Source organism: Procambarus clarkii, chromosome 14 (genome assembly GCF_040958095.1).
Source record: "Procambarus clarkii isolate CNS0578487 chromosome 14, FALCON_Pclarkii_2.0, whole genome shotgun sequence".
In the NCBI taxonomy this organism is placed as follows: Eukaryota; Metazoa; Arthropoda; class Malacostraca; order Decapoda; family Cambaridae; genus Procambarus; species Procambarus clarkii.
Window position 1 is genome coordinate 39,879,226 of NC_091163.1, and position 22,489 is coordinate 39,901,714.

General features: G+C 45.8%; 1 protein-coding gene across 2 annotated transcripts in view; it reads left to right on the forward strand.

The window, feature by feature from the left end:
- The window catches only part of LOC123772754 (uncharacterized), a 54,214-nt gene extending 50,052 nt beyond the window's left edge, over positions 1 to 4,162 (forward strand). The window contains exons 1-2 of one of the 2 annotated variants that reach the window (XR_011228476.1): positions 1,924 to 2,602; positions 4,087 to 4,158. Coding sequence is in view for 1 of the 2 variants with exons in the window: in XM_069324520.1 (XP_069180621.1) it covers positions 4,087 to 4,162 (76 nt within the window). In the remaining variant the exon portion in view is untranslated. Of the gene's footprint in view, positions 1 to 1,923; positions 2,603 to 4,086 lie in introns of those variants that run through there. The other variant, XM_069324520.1, reaches the window with a different exon arrangement.
- The last annotated feature ends 18,327 nt before the right edge of the window (positions 4,163 to 22,489 follow it).

The window sequence follows — 22,489 nt, forward strand, 5'->3', positions numbered from 1 at the left end:
AGCCACAATGTAACACAAACAAGGAACAACAGTGACAAGCTCAACAAGCCACAATGTAACACAAACAAGGAACAACAGTGACAAGCTCAACAAGCCACAATGTAACACAAACAAGGAACAACAGTGACAAGCTCAACAAGCCACAATGTAACACAAACAAGGAACAACAGTCACCCCCCCCCCCCCCACAAGATGTTCAGGCAGTGTTGATGGGGTGTTGTAAAGGGTGTGTTGCCAGTACTCACCTATCTGAGCATATTTAACAGTGACCACAGAAATCTATATCAATAAAAATGGAAATGTTCGGTTGTTCATAACCGCTAATCTCCGAAAGTTCTTCACCGATTGCTCTGAAATTTTCACACAACGTTCCATTCGCATCTGGGCAGGTTTTTATATACCTACTATATAGATGTCACGTCTGTGACGGGAATAAACATGTTTTTTATTTTTAAATCTGTGTTTTTCATGTGAGTGAAATCTTTGAAACCTCTTTACCGATTGCTTTAAAATTTTGACACAACGTTGCATTCGAATAGGCGCGTGTTTTTATATACCTACTATATAGATGCCTCGCCTGTGACAGGAAAAAACATGCGTTTTTTGAGAAACACGCCATCTGTTGGACGTAAGAGCAACACACACTGTAATCTCCGAAAGTTCTTCACCGATTGCATTAAAACTTTGACACAACATTCCATTCGAATTCGCTCTTGTTTTTATATACCTACTATATAGATGCCACACCTGTGACGGGTAAAAACATGATTTTTTTTTAAACAGTGCCATCTGTTGCACGTAACAGTAACACACGCTATACTAAATATGTTACGATTCCATTTCAATGTTTCTGATTGCATTGATAAATTTAATTTTCATAGATTTCGATTTATTTTCATTTTGATTTAATTATTTTGTGTGACACAGCGCTGGAATTGAGCTGCGTTGTTTACCATACCGTTCATTTCGTAGGTATAGATGCCTCACCTGTGACAGGTAAAAACACTTTCTTTAAGAAACAGCACCATCTGTTGCACGTAAGAGCAACACACGCTATACTAAATATGTTTCCGATTGCATAGACAAATAGAATTTTCATAGATTTCAATTTATTTTCATTTTGATTTAATTATTTTGTGTGACACTGCGTTGGAATTGAGCTGTGTGCAATTGAGTTCAACTATGAGGTAAGAACCTCAACTCAACTCAATTGAACATAGTCAAATGAATTGAGCATTTTTACCATACCGTTCATGTCATGAGTACAGTTTGTTTTTTTTTATTTCGTTTTTTTTAACTGTTTTTCTTATATATCAGATCATTTGATATTCCCAATTTTCTGATGGCAACATCACATCATTTGGGAAGGCATCGGACGAGGGAGTGGGGAATGGTGGGGAGGACGAGGGGACGAGGGAGTGAGGGATGGTGGGGAGGACGAGGGGACGGAGGAGTGAGGGATGGTGGGGAGGACGAGGGGACGAGGGAGTGAGGGATGGTGGGGAGGACGAGGGGACGAGGGAGTGAGGGATGGTGGAGAGGACGAGGGGACGTGGGAGTGAGGGATGGTGGGGAGGACGAGGGGACGGGGGAGTGAGGGATGGTGGGGAGGACGAGGGGACGGGGGAGTGAGGGATGGTGGGGAGGACGAGGGGACGGGGGAGTGAGGGATGGTGGGGAGGACGAGGGGACGGGGGAGTGAGGGATGGTGGGGAGGACGAGGGGACGAGGGAGAGAGGAAGGATGGGGAGGACGAGGGGACGGGGGAGAGAGGAAGGATGGGGAGGACGAGGGGACGAGGGAGAGAGGAAGGATGGGGAGGACGAGGGGACGAGGGAGAGAGGAAGGGTGGGGAGGATTAGAAGACAGGGGAAGGTTGCTGTGGCTCTGCGTCACACACACATTACTGAACCACAGCACCGCGTGCCCGGGTACAGCCAGTATTTTAATAAACATTGAAAAACACAAAATTTACCGACAAAAATCACAATCAAAAGATCAATTTGTTAAAGTGAAACCACACGAGTGTTTAAGTGTTAAATCTTCCCTGATCTTAAGAACACGGAGGAAGAACACGTCTCAAGAACACCAGAACATAAGAACACGGAGGAAGAACACGTCTCAAGAACACCAGAACATAAGAATAGAAGCAAATCTATCCGCTCTATTGACCCAATAGAGCCAAGCTCCATGGACTGAAGCCAGAGAGGTGTGATGACTTCTAGAGGAAGTGAGGTGCCGGCACTCTAGGGAGCTCTGGTGTGCACTCTAGGGAGCTCTGGGATGCACTCTAGGGAGCTCTAGTGTGCACTCTAGGGAGCTCTCGTGTGCACTCTAGGGAGCTCTGGTGCCGCATTCTGGGGAGCTCTGGTGTGCACTCTAGGGAGCTCTGGGGTGCACTCTAGGGAGCTCTGGTGTGCACTCTAGGGAGCTCTGGTGTGCACTCTAGGGAGCTCTGGGAAGCACTCTAGGGAGCTCTAGGGGTGTATAGAGTGAAGATGAGCTCTGAGAGTTCGTCTGGCATCTTGGGCCACGTCAGGACCATTCACTCGTCACTAGACATGACATTCACTCGACGCCTGTCTCAGGAACTCAAGGATAAGTAAGTGGTCTTACCTAAGTGTTCTTCTTGTTCTTACCTAAGTGTTCTTCTTGTTCTTACCTAAGTGTTCTTCTTGTTCTTACCTAAGTGTTCTTCTTGTTCTTACCTAAGTGTTCTTCTTGTTCTTACCTAAGTGTTCTTCTTGTTCTTACCTAAGTGTTCTTCTTGTTCTTACCTAAGTGTTCTTCTTGTTCTTACCTAAGTGTTCTTCTTGTTCTTACCTAAGTGTTCTTCTTGTTCTTACCTAAGTGTTCTTCTTGTTCTTACCTAAGTGTTCTTCTTGTTCTTACCTAAGTGTTCTTCTTGTTCTTACCTAAGTGTTCTTCTTGTTCTTACCTAAGTGTTCTTCTTGTTCTTACCTAAGTGTTCTTCTTGTTCTTACCTAAGTGTTCTTCTTGTTCTTACCTAAGTGTTCTTCTTGTTCTTACCTAAGTGTTCTTCTTGTTCTTACCTAAGTGTTCTTCTTGTTCTTACCTAAGTGTTCTTCTTGTTCTTACCTAAGTGTTCTTCTTGTTCTTACCTAAGTGTTCTTCTTGTTCTTACCTAAGTGTTCTTCTTGTTCTTACCTAAGTGTTCTTCTTGTTCTTACCTAAGTGTTCTTCTTGTTCTTACCTAAGTGTTCTTCTTGTTCTTACCTAAGTGTTCTTCTTGTTCTTACCTAAGTGTTCTTCTTGTTCTTACCTAAGTGTTCTTCTTGTTCTTACCTAAGTGTTCTTCTTGTTCTTACCTAAGTGTTCTTCTTGTTCTTACCTAAGTGTTCTTCTTGTTCTTACCTAAGTGTTCTTCTTGTTCTTACCTAAGTGTTCTTCTTGTTCTTACCTAAGTGTTCTTCTTGTTCTTACCTAAGTGCTCTTCTTGTTCTTACCTAAGTGTTCTTCTTGTTCTTACCTAAGTGTTCTTCTTGTTCTTACCTAAGTGTTCTTCTTGTTCTTACCTAAGTGTTCTTCTTGTTCTTACCTAAGTGTTCTTCTTGTTCTTACCTAAGTGTTCTTCTTGTTCTTACCTAAGTGTTCTTCTTGTTCTTACCTAAGTGTTCTTCTTGTTCTTACCTAAGTGTTCTTCTTGTTCTTACCTCTCACCACTGAACACCGCTGGTTCAGGGACCACTCTCCCTGAACCTTAACCACTGGATCGTTAAGGGGCTGAACATAGGGCTAATAAATGAGCCAATCGCCTCGGTAGCATTTTGAGGATCGTCAAAGCGGTTGTGCTTTAAGGCTTTTGGTACTACAGTTCTGTGTATGCTCGTTCACGTGTGTGGTGCTTGTCCATACACCAACTATGGGACTTCTGAATCATGCCTAGATTATGTGTGTGTTGTATGTATGCTGACTTACCTATACTGTAAATATGTGCTTCACCTTGTATAGTGCTCCTCTAGCTGTGTGTACATTGATCTGTTATGACTTATTATGTGTTAATGTAGATCAGTATTGTGTGGAGTGGTTGTTAATGGAGACCTGATGCCTCTGTCCACCCCCCAGGGGACGGAGGCTGTCGCAGGACGTGGGAGCCGCCGGCAAGCATGTCACTGATGCTGTCGTTCCGTGGATCAGGTAAGATGAGGTCCTCCTTCAAGCACTAGCTGGCCCTCAAGCACCACCTCTCTCTATATATTCCTGCAAATGAGGTCCTCCTTCAAGCACTATCTGCCCTGCTTGCTGGCCCTCAAGCACGACCTCTGTCTCTATATTCTGGTAGATGAGGTCCTCCTTCAAGCACTTGCTGGCCCTCAAGCACCACCTCTGTCTCTATATTCCGGTAGATGAGGTCCTCCTTCAAGCACTAGCTGGCCCTCAAGCTCCACCTCTGTCTCTATATTCAGGTAGATGAGGTCCTCCTTCAAGCACTTGCTGGCCCTCAAGCACCACCTCTGTCTCTATATTCCGGTAGATGAGGTCCTCCTTCAAGCACTTGCTGGCCCTCAAGCACCACCTCTGTCTCTATATTCCGGTAGATGAGGTCCTCCTTCAAGCACTTGTCTCCTTCAAGCACTTGCTGGCCCTCAAGCACCACCTCTGTCTCTATATTCCGGTAGATGAGGTCCTCCTTCAAGCACTAGCTGGCCCTCAAGCTCCACCTCTGTCTCTATATTCAGGTAGATGAGGTCCTCCTTGAAGCACTAGCTGGCCCTCAAGCACCACCTCTATCTCTATATTCAGGTAGATGAGGTCCTCCTTCAAGCACTTGCTGGCCCTCAAGCACCACCTCTATCTCTATATTCCGGTAGATGAGGTCCTCCTTCAAGCACTTGCTGGCCCTCAAGCTCCACCTCTGTCTCTATATTCCGGTAGATGAGGTCCTCCTTCAAGCACTAGCTGGCCCTCAAGCACCACCTCTATCTCTATATTCAGGTAGATGAGGTCCTCCTTCAAGCACTTGCCGGCCCTCAAGCACCACCTCTGTCTCTATATTCCGGTAGATGAGGTCCTCCTTCAAGCACTAGCTGGCCCTCAAGCACCACCTCTATCTCTATATTCAGGTAGATGAGGTCCTCCTTCAAGCACTTGCTGGCCCTCAAGCACCACCTCTATCTCTATATTCCGGTAGATGAGGTCATCCTTCAAGCACTTGCTGGCCCTCAAGCTCCACCTCTGTCTCTATATTCCGGTAGATGAGGTCCTCCTTCAAGCACTAGCTGGCCCTCAAGCACCACCTCTATCTCTATATTCAGGTAGATGAGGTCCTCCTTCAAGCACTTGCTGGCCCTCAAGCACCACCTCTATCTCTATATTCCGGTAGATGAGGTCCTCCTTCAAGCACTTGCTGGCCCTCAAGCTCCACCTCTGTCTCTATATTCCGGTAGATGAGGTCCTCCTTCAAGCACTAGCTGGCCCTCAAGCACCACCTCTATCTCTATATTCAGGTAGATGAGGTCCTCCTTCAAGCACTTGCTGGCCCTCAAGCACCACCTCTATCTCTATATTCCGGTAGATGAGGTCCTCCTTCAAGCACTAGCTGGCCCTCAAGCACCACCTCTGTCTCTATATTCCGGTAGATGAGGTCCTCCTTCAAGCACTTGCTGGCCCTCAAGCACCACCTCTGTCTCTATATTCCGGTAGATGAGGTCCTCCTTCAAGCACTTGCTGGCCCTCAAGCACCACCTCTGTCTCTATATTCCGGTAGATGAGGTCCTCCTTCAAGCACTAGCTGGCCCTCAAGCTCCACCTCTGTCTCTATATTCAGGTAGATGAGGTCCTCCTTGAAGCACTAGCTGGCCCTCAAGCACCACCTCTATCTCTATATTCAGGTAGATGAGGTCCTCCTTCAAGCACTTGCTGGCCCTCAAGCACCACCTCTATCTCTATATTCCGGTAGATGAGGTCCTCCTTCAAGCACTTGCTGGCCCTCAAGCTCCACCTCTGTCTCTATATTCCGGTAGATGAGGTCCTCCTTCAAGCACTAGCTGGCCCTCAAGCACCACCTCTATCTCTATATTCAGGTAGATGAGGTCCTCCTTCAAGCACTTGCCGGCCCTCAAGCACCACCTCTGTCTCTATATTCCGGTAGATGAGGTCCTCCTTCAAGCACTAGCTGGCCCTCAAGCACCACCTCTATCTCTATATTCAGGTAGATGAGGTCCTCCTTCAAGCACTTGCTGGCCCTCAAGCACCACCTCTATCTCTATATTCCGGTAGATGAGGTCATCCTTCAAGCACTTGCTGGCCCTCAAGCTCCACCTCTGTCTCTATATTCCGGTAGATGAGGTCCTCCTTCAAGCACTAGCTGGCCCTCAAGCACCACCTCTATCTCTATATTCAGGTAGATGAGGTCCTCCTTCAAGCACTTGCTGGCCCTCAAGCACCACCTCTATCTCTATATTCCGGTAGATGAGGTCCTCCTTCAAGCACTTGCTGGCCCTCAAGCTCCACCTCTGTCTCTATATTCCGGTAGATGAGGTCCTCCTTCAAGCACTAGCTGGCCCTCAAGCACCACCTCTATCTCTATATTCAGGTAGATGAGGTCCTCCTTCAAGCACTTGCTGGCCCTCAAGCACCACCTCTATCTCTATATTCCGGTAGATGAGGTCCTCCTTCAAGCACTAGCTGGCCCTCAAGCACCACCTCAGTCTCTATATTCCGGTAGATGAGGTCCTCCTTCAAGCACTTGCTGGCCCTCAAGCACCACCTCTATCTCTATATTCCGGTAGATGAGGTCCTCCTTCAAGCACTAGCTGGCCCTCAAGCACCACCTCTGTCTCTATATTCAGGTAGATGAGGTCCTCCTTCAAGCACTAGCTGGCCCTCAAGCACCACCTCTGTCTCTATATTCCGGTAGATGAGGTCCTCCTTCAAGCACTAGCTGGCCCTCAAACACCACCTCTGTCTCTATATTCCGGTAGATGAGGTCCTCCTTCAAGCACTTGCTGGCCCTCAAGCACCACCTCTGTCTCTATATTCCGGTAGATGAGGTCCTCCTTCAAGCACTTGCTGGCCCTCAAGCACCACCTCTGTCTCTATATTCAGGTAGATGAGGTCCTCCTTCAAGCACTAGCTGGCCCTCAAGCTCCACCTCTGTCTCTATATTCAGGTAGATGAGGTCCTCCTTCAAGCACTAGCTGGCCCTCAAGCTCCACCTCTGTCTCTATATTCAGGTAGATGAGGTCCTCCTTCAAGCACTTGCTGTATGTAAGGAAACTGTCCTGTGGGATTTATATTTATTCAATTTATATTAATTTATATAATAATTTACATTTTACGTATATTTTCCGTTATTACTCTATGATGCTTAAAGTGGACTGTATGACTGTATGATTTAAAAATTCCCACAAATCGCTTCCTTACACATTCTGGGGAGTTTGGGTTTATTTATGTAGTCTATCAATCGAAGTTACCTGTTGGTAGACATTCTCTGTAATATTAATGCCAGTTGTTAAATTACAACTAGAAGGTATTAGTTAACACTGAGGAAGTCTTGTCTGTATATCGTGGGCCTGGTCCACCAGTGATGAACAAGGATGATCGTGCCAAACAATCATGGTTGTTGAGGCTGTCACTAACAACATGTACTGGTGTAGTAGCTAACTACTGTTAATTCTTCTTCCTCTTCAACTACACCTGTCAGAGAGCACCCCACAAATAATAGCAGTAACCTTATATGATGCCCGAAACGCATCATATATGGTCTGCCCGAAACGCATCATATATGGTCTGCCCGAAACGCATCATATATGGTCTGCCCTAAACGCATCATATATGGTCTGCCCGAAACGCATCATATATGGTCTGCCCGAAACGCATCATATATGGTCTGCCCTAAACGCATCATATATGGTCTGCCCGAAACTCACCATATATGGTCTGCCCGAAACGCATCATATATGGTCTGCCCGAAACGCATCATATATGGTCTGCCCGAAACGCATCATATATGGTCTGCCCGAAACGCATCATATATGGTCTGCCCTAAACGCATCATATATGGTCTGCCCGAAACGCATCATATATGGTCTGCCCGAAACGCATCATATATGGTCTGCCCTAAACGCATCATATATGGTCTGCCCGAAACGCATCATATATGGTCTGCCCTAAACGCATCATATATGGTCTGCCCGAAACGCATCATATATGGTCTGTTCGAAACGCATCATATATGGTCTGCCCGAAACGCATCATATATGGTCTGTTCGAAACGCATCATATATGGTCTGCCCGAAACGCTTTGCGTAATAGTGGCTTTAGGCATTGTGTGTACTAGCTCTATGTATTAATCCAACAAACTTTGTAAAGTCTCTTGTATGTATGTACCTTACCTAAATAAACATTTATTTATTTATTTATTTATATGACAGCTATACCAGGCGAAATATATATAATTATTTCAATCAAGAGATGAGAACATTGCTCACCCTGTTTTGGTCGCTGTCTAGTGTTCCTACCGCGCCACCCTAACCTAACCTTCACACAACTGGCCAGGAATGTCGCGATTTATAATGGGTTTCATCTGGAACACTTCCATTATAATAGACGTAGTTGGTGTTGATAATGGGACCACTCTTAGTCCCGTAACACTGCTGTCCAAGGGGGGAATTATAGGGGTTAGATTGGCCCCCACCGACTGGTGTCAAAAGTAATATGGCGACTGACTGTGGCCTCGTTCCCAGTGACTCGTCCAGCGGCTTGTCATGATGCGTCAAGAGGTGGCTGTAAGGACCACATTTACTCTATTTTGGTACTGATAATTAAGTTGATTCAAGGGAAATGTTTTTATGATGTTTACAGTCCAAAGACGGACGTAGTAAGGTTGTTTCCCATCATGTGACCGCTGAATTTAATAACGACGTGGCAATGATATCCACCGTTTTCTACTGGAGGAAATTTCCACTGTGCTCTCGTTCTCTACGAGTTATTAAAGCACTATTTCTTGGGTTAATTTGTTATTACAAAACAGCAGCAATATTATCTGCCTATTGTTTTAAATGTTTGTAAATGGTGTCGGTTTTTCCGACATAATTCCTGGGGGGCAAACACGGGTCAAAGTCCAACATTTAGAACCGACGAACAGCGATACTCCTCCTCAGAATGATTAGATTAATTTGATGTTAGTAGCAATCACTCATTAGTGTCAGTTCGTACAGGACGGATGTCCCGTACTAGAGTTGCAGGGGGTTGGAAGTCTTAGGAGAGTACATTTCCCTCATAACTCTTCGGAGGCTAAAATTCTAGCCTATTTACCTTTTTATTTAACCCAGAGGACTGAATGTGATCAATCACTACAGTCAAGTATGATTCTGGGACTGCTGTGAGAATAGTGACATTAGTTAAATTAACTTGAAGCTTGTTCAGGTAACTGGTCACTGATATATATATATATATATACACTGAGGCCCATGGAATACATCGTAGTTAAATAATAAATGTATCAAAATCAGTCGTCAGATTTATATAGTCAGTCAAGCTCCCTTGTCCTTATTTGCTGGAGTTTATTATACTGACAAATTGTGATTTTTTTTTTTTTTTTTTTTTTTTTTTTTTTTTTTTTTTTTTTTTTTTTGAGATATATACAAGAGTTGTTACATTCTTGTAGAGCCACTAGTACGCGTAGCGTTTCGGGCAAGTCCTTAATCCTATGGTCCCTGGAATACGATCCCCGCCGCGAAGAATCGTTTTTTCATCCAAGTACACATTTTACTGTTGCGTTAAACAGAGGCTACAGTTAAGGAATTGCGCCCAGTAAATCCTCCCCGGCCAGGATACGAACCCATGACATAGCGCTCGCGGAACGCCAGGCGAGTGTCTTACCACTACACCACGGAGACTGCACGGATTAATTTGGTTAGTTGATTCAGAGGATTGAATAGTCCATCATTAAGGTCAAGAATGGTTCTGAGACTGTGATGGTTCAGTGACATTGGTCGCAGTGACTTGTAGCTGTTTAGGCTACTGTTCACTGATTTGCCACTGAGGCCTCATGAACTCATCTTCAGCTTTAAGTGATGATACTAACATCAACCTCTGTTGCTATAGTCAGCTGTAATCTCCTTAGTATAATGCTACTGGAGAAATATAATCAGCTGATAAATTTAGATTTCTACTGGTATTGTTTATCTGCAGGCATAGGTCTCCTCAGGCTTGATACTGGGCCTGAGAGTAATTTACCTCCTGCAGAGTTTAACATGGTTATACCCTGATATTTAGTAGGGCTACCGATGAATCGATGGTAGTAGTCTGTCCCTACAAGGCTACCGAAGTCGGTGAGGTGATCAGACTTAATATTATCTGCCAATTTTATTCCTCTATTTCTCAGGAATTTGGCTGTTGCTCTCAGACCTTGAACTTGTAGGTCTACTGGTATTTTGTCCACCACAATGGCTTGTACTTGTCAGTCGTAGCTGCCTAATCGTACTGATGGCTGTACCACCTGGTAGACTTGTAGTCCTGTATCAGCCAGGAGCCCCGAAGTATTGAAGGTCATCTGTTTTACAAGCTTTAATTGTTGATCATCTGCCACCCTTTTTAGTGACATGTTCTCTGGGACCCAACAACCACTGGTATGGTCTCTGTCCCTCTCATTTTGGATGGTAATTTGGGCAATAGGCAATGTTGCAAATTGTTGGTCTTTGTTGATAAGTCACAAATTTTCTGTTGCACGTTGGAGTACTATACTGTGGTGGGAATGTTATCTTCCACCTTGGGGTTTGGAGACTTTGTTTTGGTGTCCCCCTCATAATGCTTCATGGTGCTGACCTTTGTTACACCTATTACAGGTGTGTAATTGGGTCTCACAGTCAAGGAGGTTGTGTTTCCTGAGGCACCTCGTGCAATGTTGCAACTCTGAGTCGCTCAACACGGGCGTCACTATCAGGAAAATTGGTGCAGTGGTACATTGCATGTTTCTCTTGGCAGAACAAACATGTTCCATAGCCTACAGCAGCCTCTGGCGTCACCGTCTTGGGTGACACAGTAACTATAGGGTCAGAGGGTGACACAGTGACTATAGGCTCGGAGGGTGACACAGTAACTATAGGCTCGGAGGGTGACACAGTAACTATAGGCTCGGAGGGTGCCACAGTGACTATAGGCTCGGAGGGTGACACAGTAACTATAGGCTCGGAGGGTGACACAGTGACTATAGGCTCGGAGGGTGCCACAGTGACTATAGGCTCGGAGGGTGACACAGTAACTATAGGCTCGGAGGGTGACACAGTAACTATAGGCTCGGAGGGTGACACAGTAACTATAGGCTCGGAGGGTGACACAGTAACTATAGGCTCGGAGGGTGACACAGTAACTATAGGCTCGGAGGGTGACACAGTAACTATAGGCTCGGAGGGTGACACAGTAACTATGCCCACTCTACCATGGTGCCAATTTGATCTGGTAATTGATTGTTTCAACATAGTTGGAGTACTTGATGTACTCTTAGTATGATTGTTATTACTTGGGTCCTCGACGGACTTGGTCGGGTTAGACTTGTCAGTTGAAGAGCCCTTTCTTGGCACCATTGTCTCATGGGCTCGGTTCACCCTCATCCTCAACCCATTAAATATTTCATCCTAGGTGAGTATGTCTGTCCGCTAATGAGAACAGATCGACGCTAATCTTTGGGGTGTTGACCAGACCACACACTAGAAGGTGAAGGGACGACGACGTTTCGGTCCGTCCTGGACCATTCTCAAATCGATTGACAATCGACTTGAGAATGGTCCAGGCCGGACCGAAAAGTGGTCGCCCTGGAAACACAAACCGTAACTGTCTCTATTTTCCGCTTGTTACAACTTGTAATAAAGTTGTTACATCTTGGCTTAACGTGTTTATGACGTATTAGAACGTTGTTACAACTCGCTATATTGGTTGTTATAACTGGTTAGGAGGTGTTAAAACTCGTTCGAACGTTGTACCAACGTCGTAGTTTCGGTGTGTGTTTGGTGGGGATCGTCCCTTCACCTTCTAGTGTGTGGTCCGGTCAACATACTTTAGCCACGTTATTGTGACTCATCGCCTGCATTTCTTTGGGGAATTAACTCTGAATATCTCATTTTAACAGCCATTCTGCCCTGAAAACATCTGCCTGGCAGCAACATCTGCCTGGCAGCAACATCTGCCTGGCAGCAACATCTGCCTGGCAGCAACATCTGCCTGGCAGCAACATCTGCCTGGCAGCAACATCTGCCTGGCAGCAACATCTGCCTGGCAGCAACATCTGCCTGGCAGCAACATCTGCCTGGCAGCAACATCTGCCTGGCAGCAACATCTGCCTGGCAGCAACATCTGCCTGGCAGCAACATCTGCCTGGCAGCAACATCTGCCTGGCAGCAACATCTGCCTGGCAGCAACATCTGCCTGGCAGCAACATCTGCCTGGCAGCAAGAGCTTTGACTAGAGACTTCACTTGGAGTCGAAATTCTTGATTAGTTTCAGGTGTTGTGACAGGTGTTGTCATTGTTCTCAGTTTATGGTAGAGGTTACTTATAGCAATCTCTTGGTTACTATAGTTCACGTCTAACAACTGTATATATGATATAACAACAATATTATATATATCATAACGTTATGTTATATCATAACGACTACGATATAACAACGTTATCATAGTGGTCATCACTTGGAATCAGATGATCAATAAACACCTTTGCTTCTCCCTTAATGGTTCTTGGCAAATAAAGGTATTTCTTGGTTTTATTAAGGGAACTTTGAGAGTTCATTAAGGAATCGAACGTGTTCCAGTAACATTCGAAATTTCTCATCATCTCTACCATGAAAGTGAGTTAAATCAATGGCAGGAAGATGAACTTCACTGATGGGTTCAGATGTACTGGCTCCGCTCCCTGTTACACCATTGTGAGAGACAGTGTTTATATTTAATTGTTCAAAGAACTGTATTAATTTATCCAAACGATCTTGGACAGCCTCTTCATGTTGTGCCGTTTTCGCACGGAAAGTGGTTAGTTTGTCCGACTCAGTATATTGCTTAATATTCTCAGCCTCCGCATATCTTTGTCAGTTTTTATTAGCCATCTCTGTGGCTTACAAGTACTTTAGGGAGTACTCTGGGAGCCGGTGGCTGAGCGGACAGAACACTGGACGCGTGATCCTGTGGTCCCGGGTTCGCTCCCGGGCGCCGGCGAGAAACAATGTACAGAGTTTCTTTATCCCCTTAGTGCGCCTGTTACCTAGCAGTAAATAGGTACTTGGGAGTTAGTCAGCTGTCACGGGCTACTTCCTGGGGGGTGGAGGCCTGGTCGAGGACCGGGCCGCGGGGACACTAAGCCCCGAAATCATCTCAAGATAGATGTCACATTTGACTGGGTCAATTGATCACACTTGTTCAGTGTTCTAGTCACATGTGATCTGCGGTACAACACAGTGTTACTACACATTGTGTGTTGTACTGACTCCTGAATCCAGTTTTGGGACCTCATAATATCGAAATGAAAGTAATAGGTGTTTCAGCTCATAAATTGCGAGCAAACACTGATAGTCTAGGGTAAAAGTTTGGAGTCTCTAGGTAATATTCCAACCTCCTGGGAGATTAGCACTTAATAATAATATTTATAATCATACAAGATAGCAGCCGCGTCCAACAGCCTGGTTGATCAGTCCGGCAACCAGGAGGCCTGGTCGACGACCGGGCCGCGGGGACGCTAAGCCACGGAAGCACCTCAAGGTAACCTCAAGGTATACACACAAATGATTTGAGAGGAAACAGTGTTACTGGAAGTACTCTTATCTTATCAAAATGAGCCCTGATTGGTGTAGACACTAATTAACCACTCAAAGGTGCAATGATTATAGATAAACAATTATAAAATAGATAAATTATAGATACACAACTCAACTCGAGCTGGTATAATTCACACCCAAAATAGGGTTTGTACCATTAATTAATGGTGCTAGGTTGTTCAGAGTAGTACAACTACACTATGGTAATAATGGGACTAGGATGAACAATAATTAGTTCAACAATAGTCAATGCTAATATGGACTAGTGCAATATATATATTAAATTGGGATTATTTTTATTAAATAATTCTCTATTCAAGAGAAGTTAGAAGTTATTCTTGTGTCAAGAGAAGACACAAGTGGTCATGTTAGCCTCATATTAACTTCTACTTCAGCCACCTCACCCTGTCACAGTAAATGAGACAAATGTATGTGAATGCATGTGTGTGTATATATGTATGAATATATGTGTGTGTATGTATATGTATGGGTATAAAGTATATATGGAAGCTGATCAGAATTACATTTCACCTTTGTGAATGTACATTAATGACACTATGTAAAAGACACATCTAACACTTTATGTAGGGCATACGTAAATCTGTGTATCTATGTATTTACGTATGTAGGTTAGCTTAGCATTTTAAAAGCACCGAATCACCTTCTGTGGTTGATTGTTCAATAAACCTTTGAACTCTATGTTTAACTGATCTCTAACCCTGTCCATGGAGGACAGAAGAAAATGTATATATGCTGGTTAGCATTGTAAATGTCTGGCCACGTCTGTGGTAGAAAATAATAATAAAAAAAAACTAACTTCTACTATTATTTAGAAGTATTAATTCTGTTATTAGTCACCTTTCGCGAAATTAAGCACCACAAATTTAGTGTATATAAACTCGCGAAAGCGTAGCCGTAATTTGGCTGGTTTTAATTTAAGTGTTGTCACTCCGAGGATATAACCCTCCACGAATTTGGTGGTTAAACTCCGCGAAACCGCTTGGGCTGCCTCAGAGCAGCCTGAGGGCAGCAATATTCCGGGAACATCAACACAATCTCGTCGACTTGAGGCAAAGTGAAATTCACACCAGTTGCTCCATCTATCATAATCTATTATGCAGGAAGTACCACACGTCTATGGGTCATGCAATAATGTTAGCAGACTTCTAGATGTTACCACTGCTAGGCTTAGGCTCGGCTACAAGGACCTCTGGGAATTTGTAACATCTGCTGATGTAGATCTGACTAAATGTATACTCTGTCAGCAGAACTATTCGCATACTTTGCCTCATTATATAATGGAATGTGAAAAAGTCGCGGAATTTAGAGATAACACCATCAATAGTGTCCAAGAAATGTGTAAGTTCTTCATTCATAATGATGTACTGCCAGGGATCTTAGCCAAGTATCCAAAGTTTGCTTACTGTAGGTAATGCTTGCACACGACTGTAAAGCTGCCGCCCAGTTGGGTGGGTGTGGAGCACACGACTGTAAAGCTGCCGCCCAGTTGGGTGGGTGTGGAGCACATGACTGTAAAGCTGCCGCCCAGTTGGGTGGGTGTGGAGCACATGACTGTAAAGCTGCCGCCCAGTTGGGTGGGTGTGGAGCACACGACTGTAAAGCTGCCGCCCAGTTGGGTGGGTGTGGAGCACACGACTGTAAAGCTGCCGCCCAGTTGGGTGGGTGTGGAGCACATGACTGTAAAGCTGCCGCCCAGTTGGGTGGGTGTGGAGCACATGACTGTAAAGCTGCCGCCCAGTTGGGTGGGTGTGGAGCACATGACTGTAAAGCTGCCGCCCAGTTGGGTGGGTGTGGAGCACATGACTGTAAAGCTGCCGCCCAGTTGGGTGGGTGTGGAGCACACGACTGTAAAGCTGCCGCCCAGTTGGGTGGGTGTGGAGCACATGACTGTAAAGCTGCCGCCCAGTTGGGTGGGTGTGGAGCACATGACTGTAAAGCTGCCGCCCAGTTGGGTGGGTGTGGAGCACATGACTGTAAAGCTGCCGCCCAGTTGGGTGGGTGTGAAGCACATGACTGTAAAGCTGCCGCCCAGTTGGGTGGGTGTGGAGCACATGACTGTAAAGCTGCCGCCCAGTTGGGTGGGTGTGGAGCACATGACTGTAAAGCTGCCGCCCAGTTGGGTGGGTGTGGAGCACATGACTGTAAAGCTGCCGCCCAGTTGGGTGGGTGTGGAGCACATGACTGTAAAGCTGCCGCCCAGTTGGGTGGGTGTGGAGCACACGACTGTAAAGCTGCCGCCCAGTTGGGTGGGTGTGGAGCACACGACTGTAAAGCTGCCGCCCAGTTGGGTGGGTGTGGAGCACATGACTGTAAAGCTGCCGCCCAGTTGGGTGGGTGTGGAGCACACGACTGTAAAGCTGCCGCCCAGTTGGGTGGCAGCCATATAATATATAATTTTATAAGGAATGTCTTCAATAAGACACTGTGTCCACTATGGCAGATTACTACTGTAACTTGGGCTCCAAAATGTGTCATGTTATTTTCTATTGGCACCATGAGCTACTCTACTGCTTTCCGAGGACCTGCGACAAGCCGCCGGCTTGGTGTCATCGCCGAGGCAACTTGTCTTAGTGGCTCTCGGGTAAACCCCGGTAAACTCTACGGGAACTGAAGGACCTTTTACAACATTGTTATCCTCATGTTGACGTTATTGGGTCTGACCTTAAATATATATAGTGTGCCAACCCTCCTCAAGATGCTGCCCACAACAGTTGACTAACTCCCGGGTACCTACTGACTGCTGGGTGAAGAGAGGCATCAGGTGTAAAGTCCTCTTAGTATGCAAGAGAGACATCAGGTACTCACCACACCTAGTTGTGCTTGCGGGGGTTGAGCTTTGGCTCTTTGGTCCCGCCTCTCAACTGTCAATCAACTGGTGTACAGGTTCCTGAGCCTATTGGGCTCTATCATATCTACATTTGAAACTGTGTATGGAGTCAGCCTCCACCACATCACTGCCTAATGCATTCCATCTGTTAACTACTCTGACACTGAAGTTTTTTATAATGTCCCTGTGGCTCATGTGGGTACTCAGCTTCCACCTGTGTCCCCTTGTGTGTGTACCGCCCGTGTTAAATAATCCATCCTTGTCTAACCTGTCAATTCCCCTGAGAATTTTGTATATGTTCGTCATGTCTCCCCTAGCTCTTCTGTCTTCCAGTGTCGTAAGGTGCATTTCCCGCAGCCTTTCCTCGCAACTCATGCCTCTTAGTTCTGGGACTAGCCTAGTGGCATACCTCAGAACTTTTTCCAGCTTTATCTTGAGTTTGACAAGGTACGGGCTCCATGCTGGGGCTGCATACTCCAGGATTGGTCTTACATATGTGGTATACAAGGCTCTGAAGGATTCTTAAACATGTTTCTGAAAGCAGTTCTGATATCAACTCCCAAATCTTTCTCTCTGTCCGTTTCGTGAAGGACTTCATCTCCCATTCGGTATCCAGTGTCTGGCCTCCTGTTTCCTCCTCCTAGTTTCATTGCCTTACATTTACTTGGGTTGAACTTTAGTAGCCATTTGTTGGACCATTCCTTCAGTTTGTCTAGATCATCTTGTAGCCTCATATTATCTTCCAGTCTTGATCCTCCTCATAATTTTTGCATCATCAGCAAACATCGAGAGGAACGAGTCTATTCTTTCTGGAAGATCATTTACGAATATCAGAAACAGTATAGGTCCACAGACTGATCCCTGTGGGACTCCACTGGTGACTCCTCGCCACTCCGAGACCTCACCCCTCACAGTGACTCTCTGTGTCCTGCTGCTTAGGTACTCCCTTATCCAGTGGAGTACCTTCCCTTTCACTCCTGCCTGCATCTCCAGCTTGTGCACTAGTCTCTTATGTGGCACTGTGGCAAAGGCTTTCGGGCAGTCCAGAAATATGCAGTCAGACCAGCCCTCTCTCTCTAGCCAAATTTTTGTTGCCTGGTCATAGAACTCAATTAAACCTGTTAGGCAGGACCTGCCATCCCTGAACCCATGTTGATGCTGTGTTACAAAGTTCTTTCGCTCCAGATATTTCACTAACTTTTATCGTACAAGGTCCTTTAACGTGAACTGCGTATAACGTCCTCTTAGTATACAAGAGAGGCATCAAGAGGGACGCATACTGAGCACCATCACTCGCCTTCAACATACCACAAGAGCAAGACAAGGGGAAAACATGTATAAGTTGACGATCAATGAGACGAGACAAACAATACCTAAAGAAATACATTAGTCAGCGATTAAAGCACTCCGTTTTCTATTAATTCACCACTCCATAAAAAATGCAACATATGTTGTGTTGATTTAGGGGCGACGACGATCATGGGAATGCAACATATTTGCCTAGACACGTAAGGAATGCGACGGTTTTGCCTAACCAAGAACGTCTCAACCAAAACAACTTACCTGACCAATTGAGTTCGAAGCATAGAAAGCGTTACTATAACTGTGTTTTAAATTTCACTAACTTAATTAAAACACTTTCGCGTTCCGTGGTCGTGCTTGACCAACCGGTATTTTTCTCTTGACCGCGAGCAGGCGTCGTGTTTACGCGACCGATGAACAAATATTTCTATAAAATCCAATTCTTATCCGATCGACTTGGGGACAGTATGAACATGTTTGCCATGCAATTTTCGTTTTCTCTAATAGCCACATAGCCTATGTGGGAGAACGGCATTTTATTGCATCTTCGTGGTAAGACTATTGTATTGTTGACACGACGAGTGTAATCGACGTAGGTTTTTTATTTGATTATCTAACGCATCCTTGTGTGACATTTTATACATATGTTCTTCTAGAACATTCTATTGCGAACACATTGGTATAAAAATAAAGTATGTACATTGAAAATTAAGGTCAGGACAGTGAAAAGAATATGCACTTTTCAGTAGGGGTTTCCCTGATGTGCAGTAATGGGTAACACTTCCCCACTCCCACACTCTGGCGGGTGGGCCGCGATAATGAGTCTCCATTTATATGCATATGTCCGTGTAGGGAATTTTATTGCGATCTCAGTGATATCAAATTTAACGCTGTAGGACAAGTGTGGAGTTGACAACCCTGAAAAGAATAGAAACATTTCGTCGCTGTTTGGAGCTCACGGCTAGTGATCGATGTAGTTTCTTTATTTGTTGTTGGTCTAACTCATGCTTTGGTGACATTTTATATTAGTGTTCTTCTAGAACATTCTATTGCAAACACATTGGTACTAAAATGAAATATGTACATTGAAAATTAAGGTCAGGACAGTGAAAAGAGTATACACTTTTCAATGTTGCTGCTCGATGGCCCCAAACGCCTAGAGCACTGCGCTAGTTTTTTTCCGTTTGCCGAAAGCGGGAAAGTTAAATTTCACTTAGGCTTTTTCTGTCAAATTTCTTATACATTGTATTTTTTTAGTACTTTCTTACGATGTACCATTATTTTTTTTAAATTTTGCTTGAAATTACCTTCTTAAAATCATGTTAGATTAAGTATCTGCCCGAAACGCTATGCCTGCTGGAGGCTTTACGACAATGTAACACTTCAAGTCTCTGTTCTCTAATAAACCTAATGTACCTTCTCGTATATAAATAAAAAAATAAAATAAATAATTAATAAATAAACTAACAAGTCGCAATTATAACGAACTGGCACAATTATCTGGAGGAAATCTATAATCTATATAGGGGGCCTCGTAGCCTGGTGGATAGCGCGCAGGGCTCGTAATTCTGTGGCGCGGGTTCGATTCCCGCACGAGGCAGAAACAAATGGGCAAAGTTTCTTTCACCCTAAGTGCCCCTGTTACCTAGCAGTAAATAGGTACCTGGGAGTTAGTCAGCTGTCACGGGCTGCTTCCTGGGGGTGGAGGCCTGGTCGAGGACCGGGCCGCGGGGACACTAAAGCCCCGAAATCATCTCAAGATAACCTCAAGATAAGGAAGCCGGAGATGAAGTAGATCAAAGCTACACTGAGGGGTCAGCTAACACTGTCAATGACAGTGTTGGTGCAACATACACTGACGGGTCAGCTGTCAATGACAGGGCTGGTGCAGCATACACTGACGGGTCAGCTAACACTGTCAAAGGCAGGGTTGGTGCAGCATACACTGACGGGTCAGCTAACACTGTCAATGACAGGGCTGGTGCAGCATACACTGACGGGTCAGCTAACACTGTCAATGACAGGCTTGGTGCAGCATACACTGACGGGTCAGCTAACACTGTCAATGACAGGGCTGGTGCAGCATACACTGACGTGTCAGCTAACACTGTCAATGGCAGGGCTAGTGCAGCATACACTGACGGGTCAGCTAACACTGTCAATGACAGGGCTGGTGCAGCATACACTGACGGGTCAGCTAACACTGTCAATGGCAGGGCTGGTGCAGCATACACTGACGGGTCAGCTAACACTGTCAATGACAGGGTTGGTGCAGCATACACTGACGGGTCAGCTAACACTGTCAATGGCAGGGCTGGTGCAGCATACACTGACGGGTCAGCTAACAATGTCAATGACAGGGCTGGTGCAGCATACACTGACGGGTCAGCTAACAATGTCAATGACAGGGCTGGTGCAGCATACACTGACGGGTCAGCTAACAATGTCAATGACAGGGCTGGTGCAGCATACACTGACGGGTCAGCTAACAATGTCAATGACAGGGCTGGTGCAGCATTCACTGACATTAGGAACAATGCCTTACAACGCGGAAATGAAGAAAAAGCCCGTATTGAGAACTATGTCTCTTCAACACAAGCGGAGTTAACTGCCATTGTTATAGCGTTAAGATTCCTTGAACGAGGCATTAATTTATCGGCTCAGTGATCTCTACTGACTAAAGCAGAGCTACGAAGCCTTACTATAAATTTGGCAGAAAATCCTGTGATAGTCGCTGAGGTCAAGAGAGCTGTGAGAGTACTTACCAATCAGGGAAGAGTCGTCAAGTTTCTGTGTATTCCCTCCCATGTTGGGGATCCCCTCCCATGTTGGGGATCCCCTCCCATGTTGGGGATCCCCTCCCATGTTGGGGATCCCCTCCATGTTGGGGATCCCCTCCCATGTTGGGGAGTCCCTCCCATGTTGGAATATGTGGGAATGAACGAGCAGATGTGCTGGCTGCTGAAGGCGCTGAAGGAGACCATATTGAATACTTCATACCCAAGACTCTACTACAAATTAGAGGTATTATCAGGCAACATCACTGTGACAAGGTAACTGAGGAAAGGAGGATAGAAGCACAAACCAGTGAATCTGTACGATGGTACAACATGGTTGCAGCTGGCAATCCCAATCATTATGGACGAAGAGGAGGAGGACGAGGGAGAGAATCAGTAATAGCGAGAATCCGTCTTGGATACAAATATCCTTGGAGATACGGAATGGAAACAACAGTTGATCAGCGAAGTTGCAGAATCTGTGGTGAGAGTGATGGACACCGCCTTGACCACTATCTACGTGAATGTGAACACCTGAGAGACATTAGGAATATGTGTAGAATAATAAACCCCGCATTGTTTGAGTTAGGAAAACACTATTTGTCAAATATTGATACTGTTCTTAAAAGATTTCCCCATTTTGCACCCACAAGATAACGTAAGCTTTTAAGGGTTGATAGATGTTAATCTTCTTGTTTGAGGAGCTGTTCACTTGAGACAGTTAAGCAAGTCCCAGCTGTGTCTGGGTACAAGTGACGGGATGAACAACCCAGCGGGTTTTCTTCCTATTGGGGAGTGTTGTACATGCTGCTATGGCGGTATGTCCACTCACAGGATGAGTGGCGCTGCCCAATACTGTCACTATGGCGGTGTGTCCACTCACAGGATGAGTGGCGCTGCCCAATACTGTCACTATGGCGGTGTGTCCACCCACAGGATGAGTGGCGCTGCCCAATACTGTCACTATGGCGGTGTGTCCACTCACAGGATGAGTGGCGCTGCCCAATACTGTCACTATGGCAGTGTGTCCACTCACAGGATGAGTGGCGCTGCCCAATACTGTCACTATGGCAGTGTGTCCACTCACAGGATGAGTGGCGCTGCCCAATACTGTCACTATGGCGGTGTGTCCACTCACAGGATGAGTGGCGCTGCCCAATACTGTCACTATTGCGGTGTGTCCACTCACAGGATGAGTGACGCTGCCCAATACTGTCACTATGGCAGTGTGCCCACTCACAGGATGAGTGGCGCTGCCCAATACTGTCACTATGGCGGTGTGTCCACTCACAGGATGAGTGACACTGCCCAATACTGTCACTATGGCAGTGTGCCCACTCACAGGATGAGTGACGCTGCCCAATACTGTCACTATGGCGGTGTGTCCACTCACAGGATGAGTAACGCTGCCCAATACTGTCACTATTGCGGTGTGTCCACTCACAGGATGAGTGGCGCTGCCCAATACTGTCACTATGGCGGTGTGTCCACTCACAAGATGAGTGGCGCTGCCCAATACTGTCACTATGGCGGTGTGTCCACTCACAGGATGAGTGGCGCTGCCCAATACTGTCACTATTGCGGTGTGTCCACTCACAGGATGAGTGGCGCTGCCCAATACTGTCACTATGGCGGTGTGTCCACTCACAGGATGAGTGGCGCTGCCCAATACTGTCACTATGGCGGTGTGTCCACTCACAAGATGAGTGGCGCTGCCCAATACTGTCACTATGGCGGTGTGTCCACTCACAGGATGAGTGGCGCTGCCCAATACTGTCACTATGGCGGTGTGTCC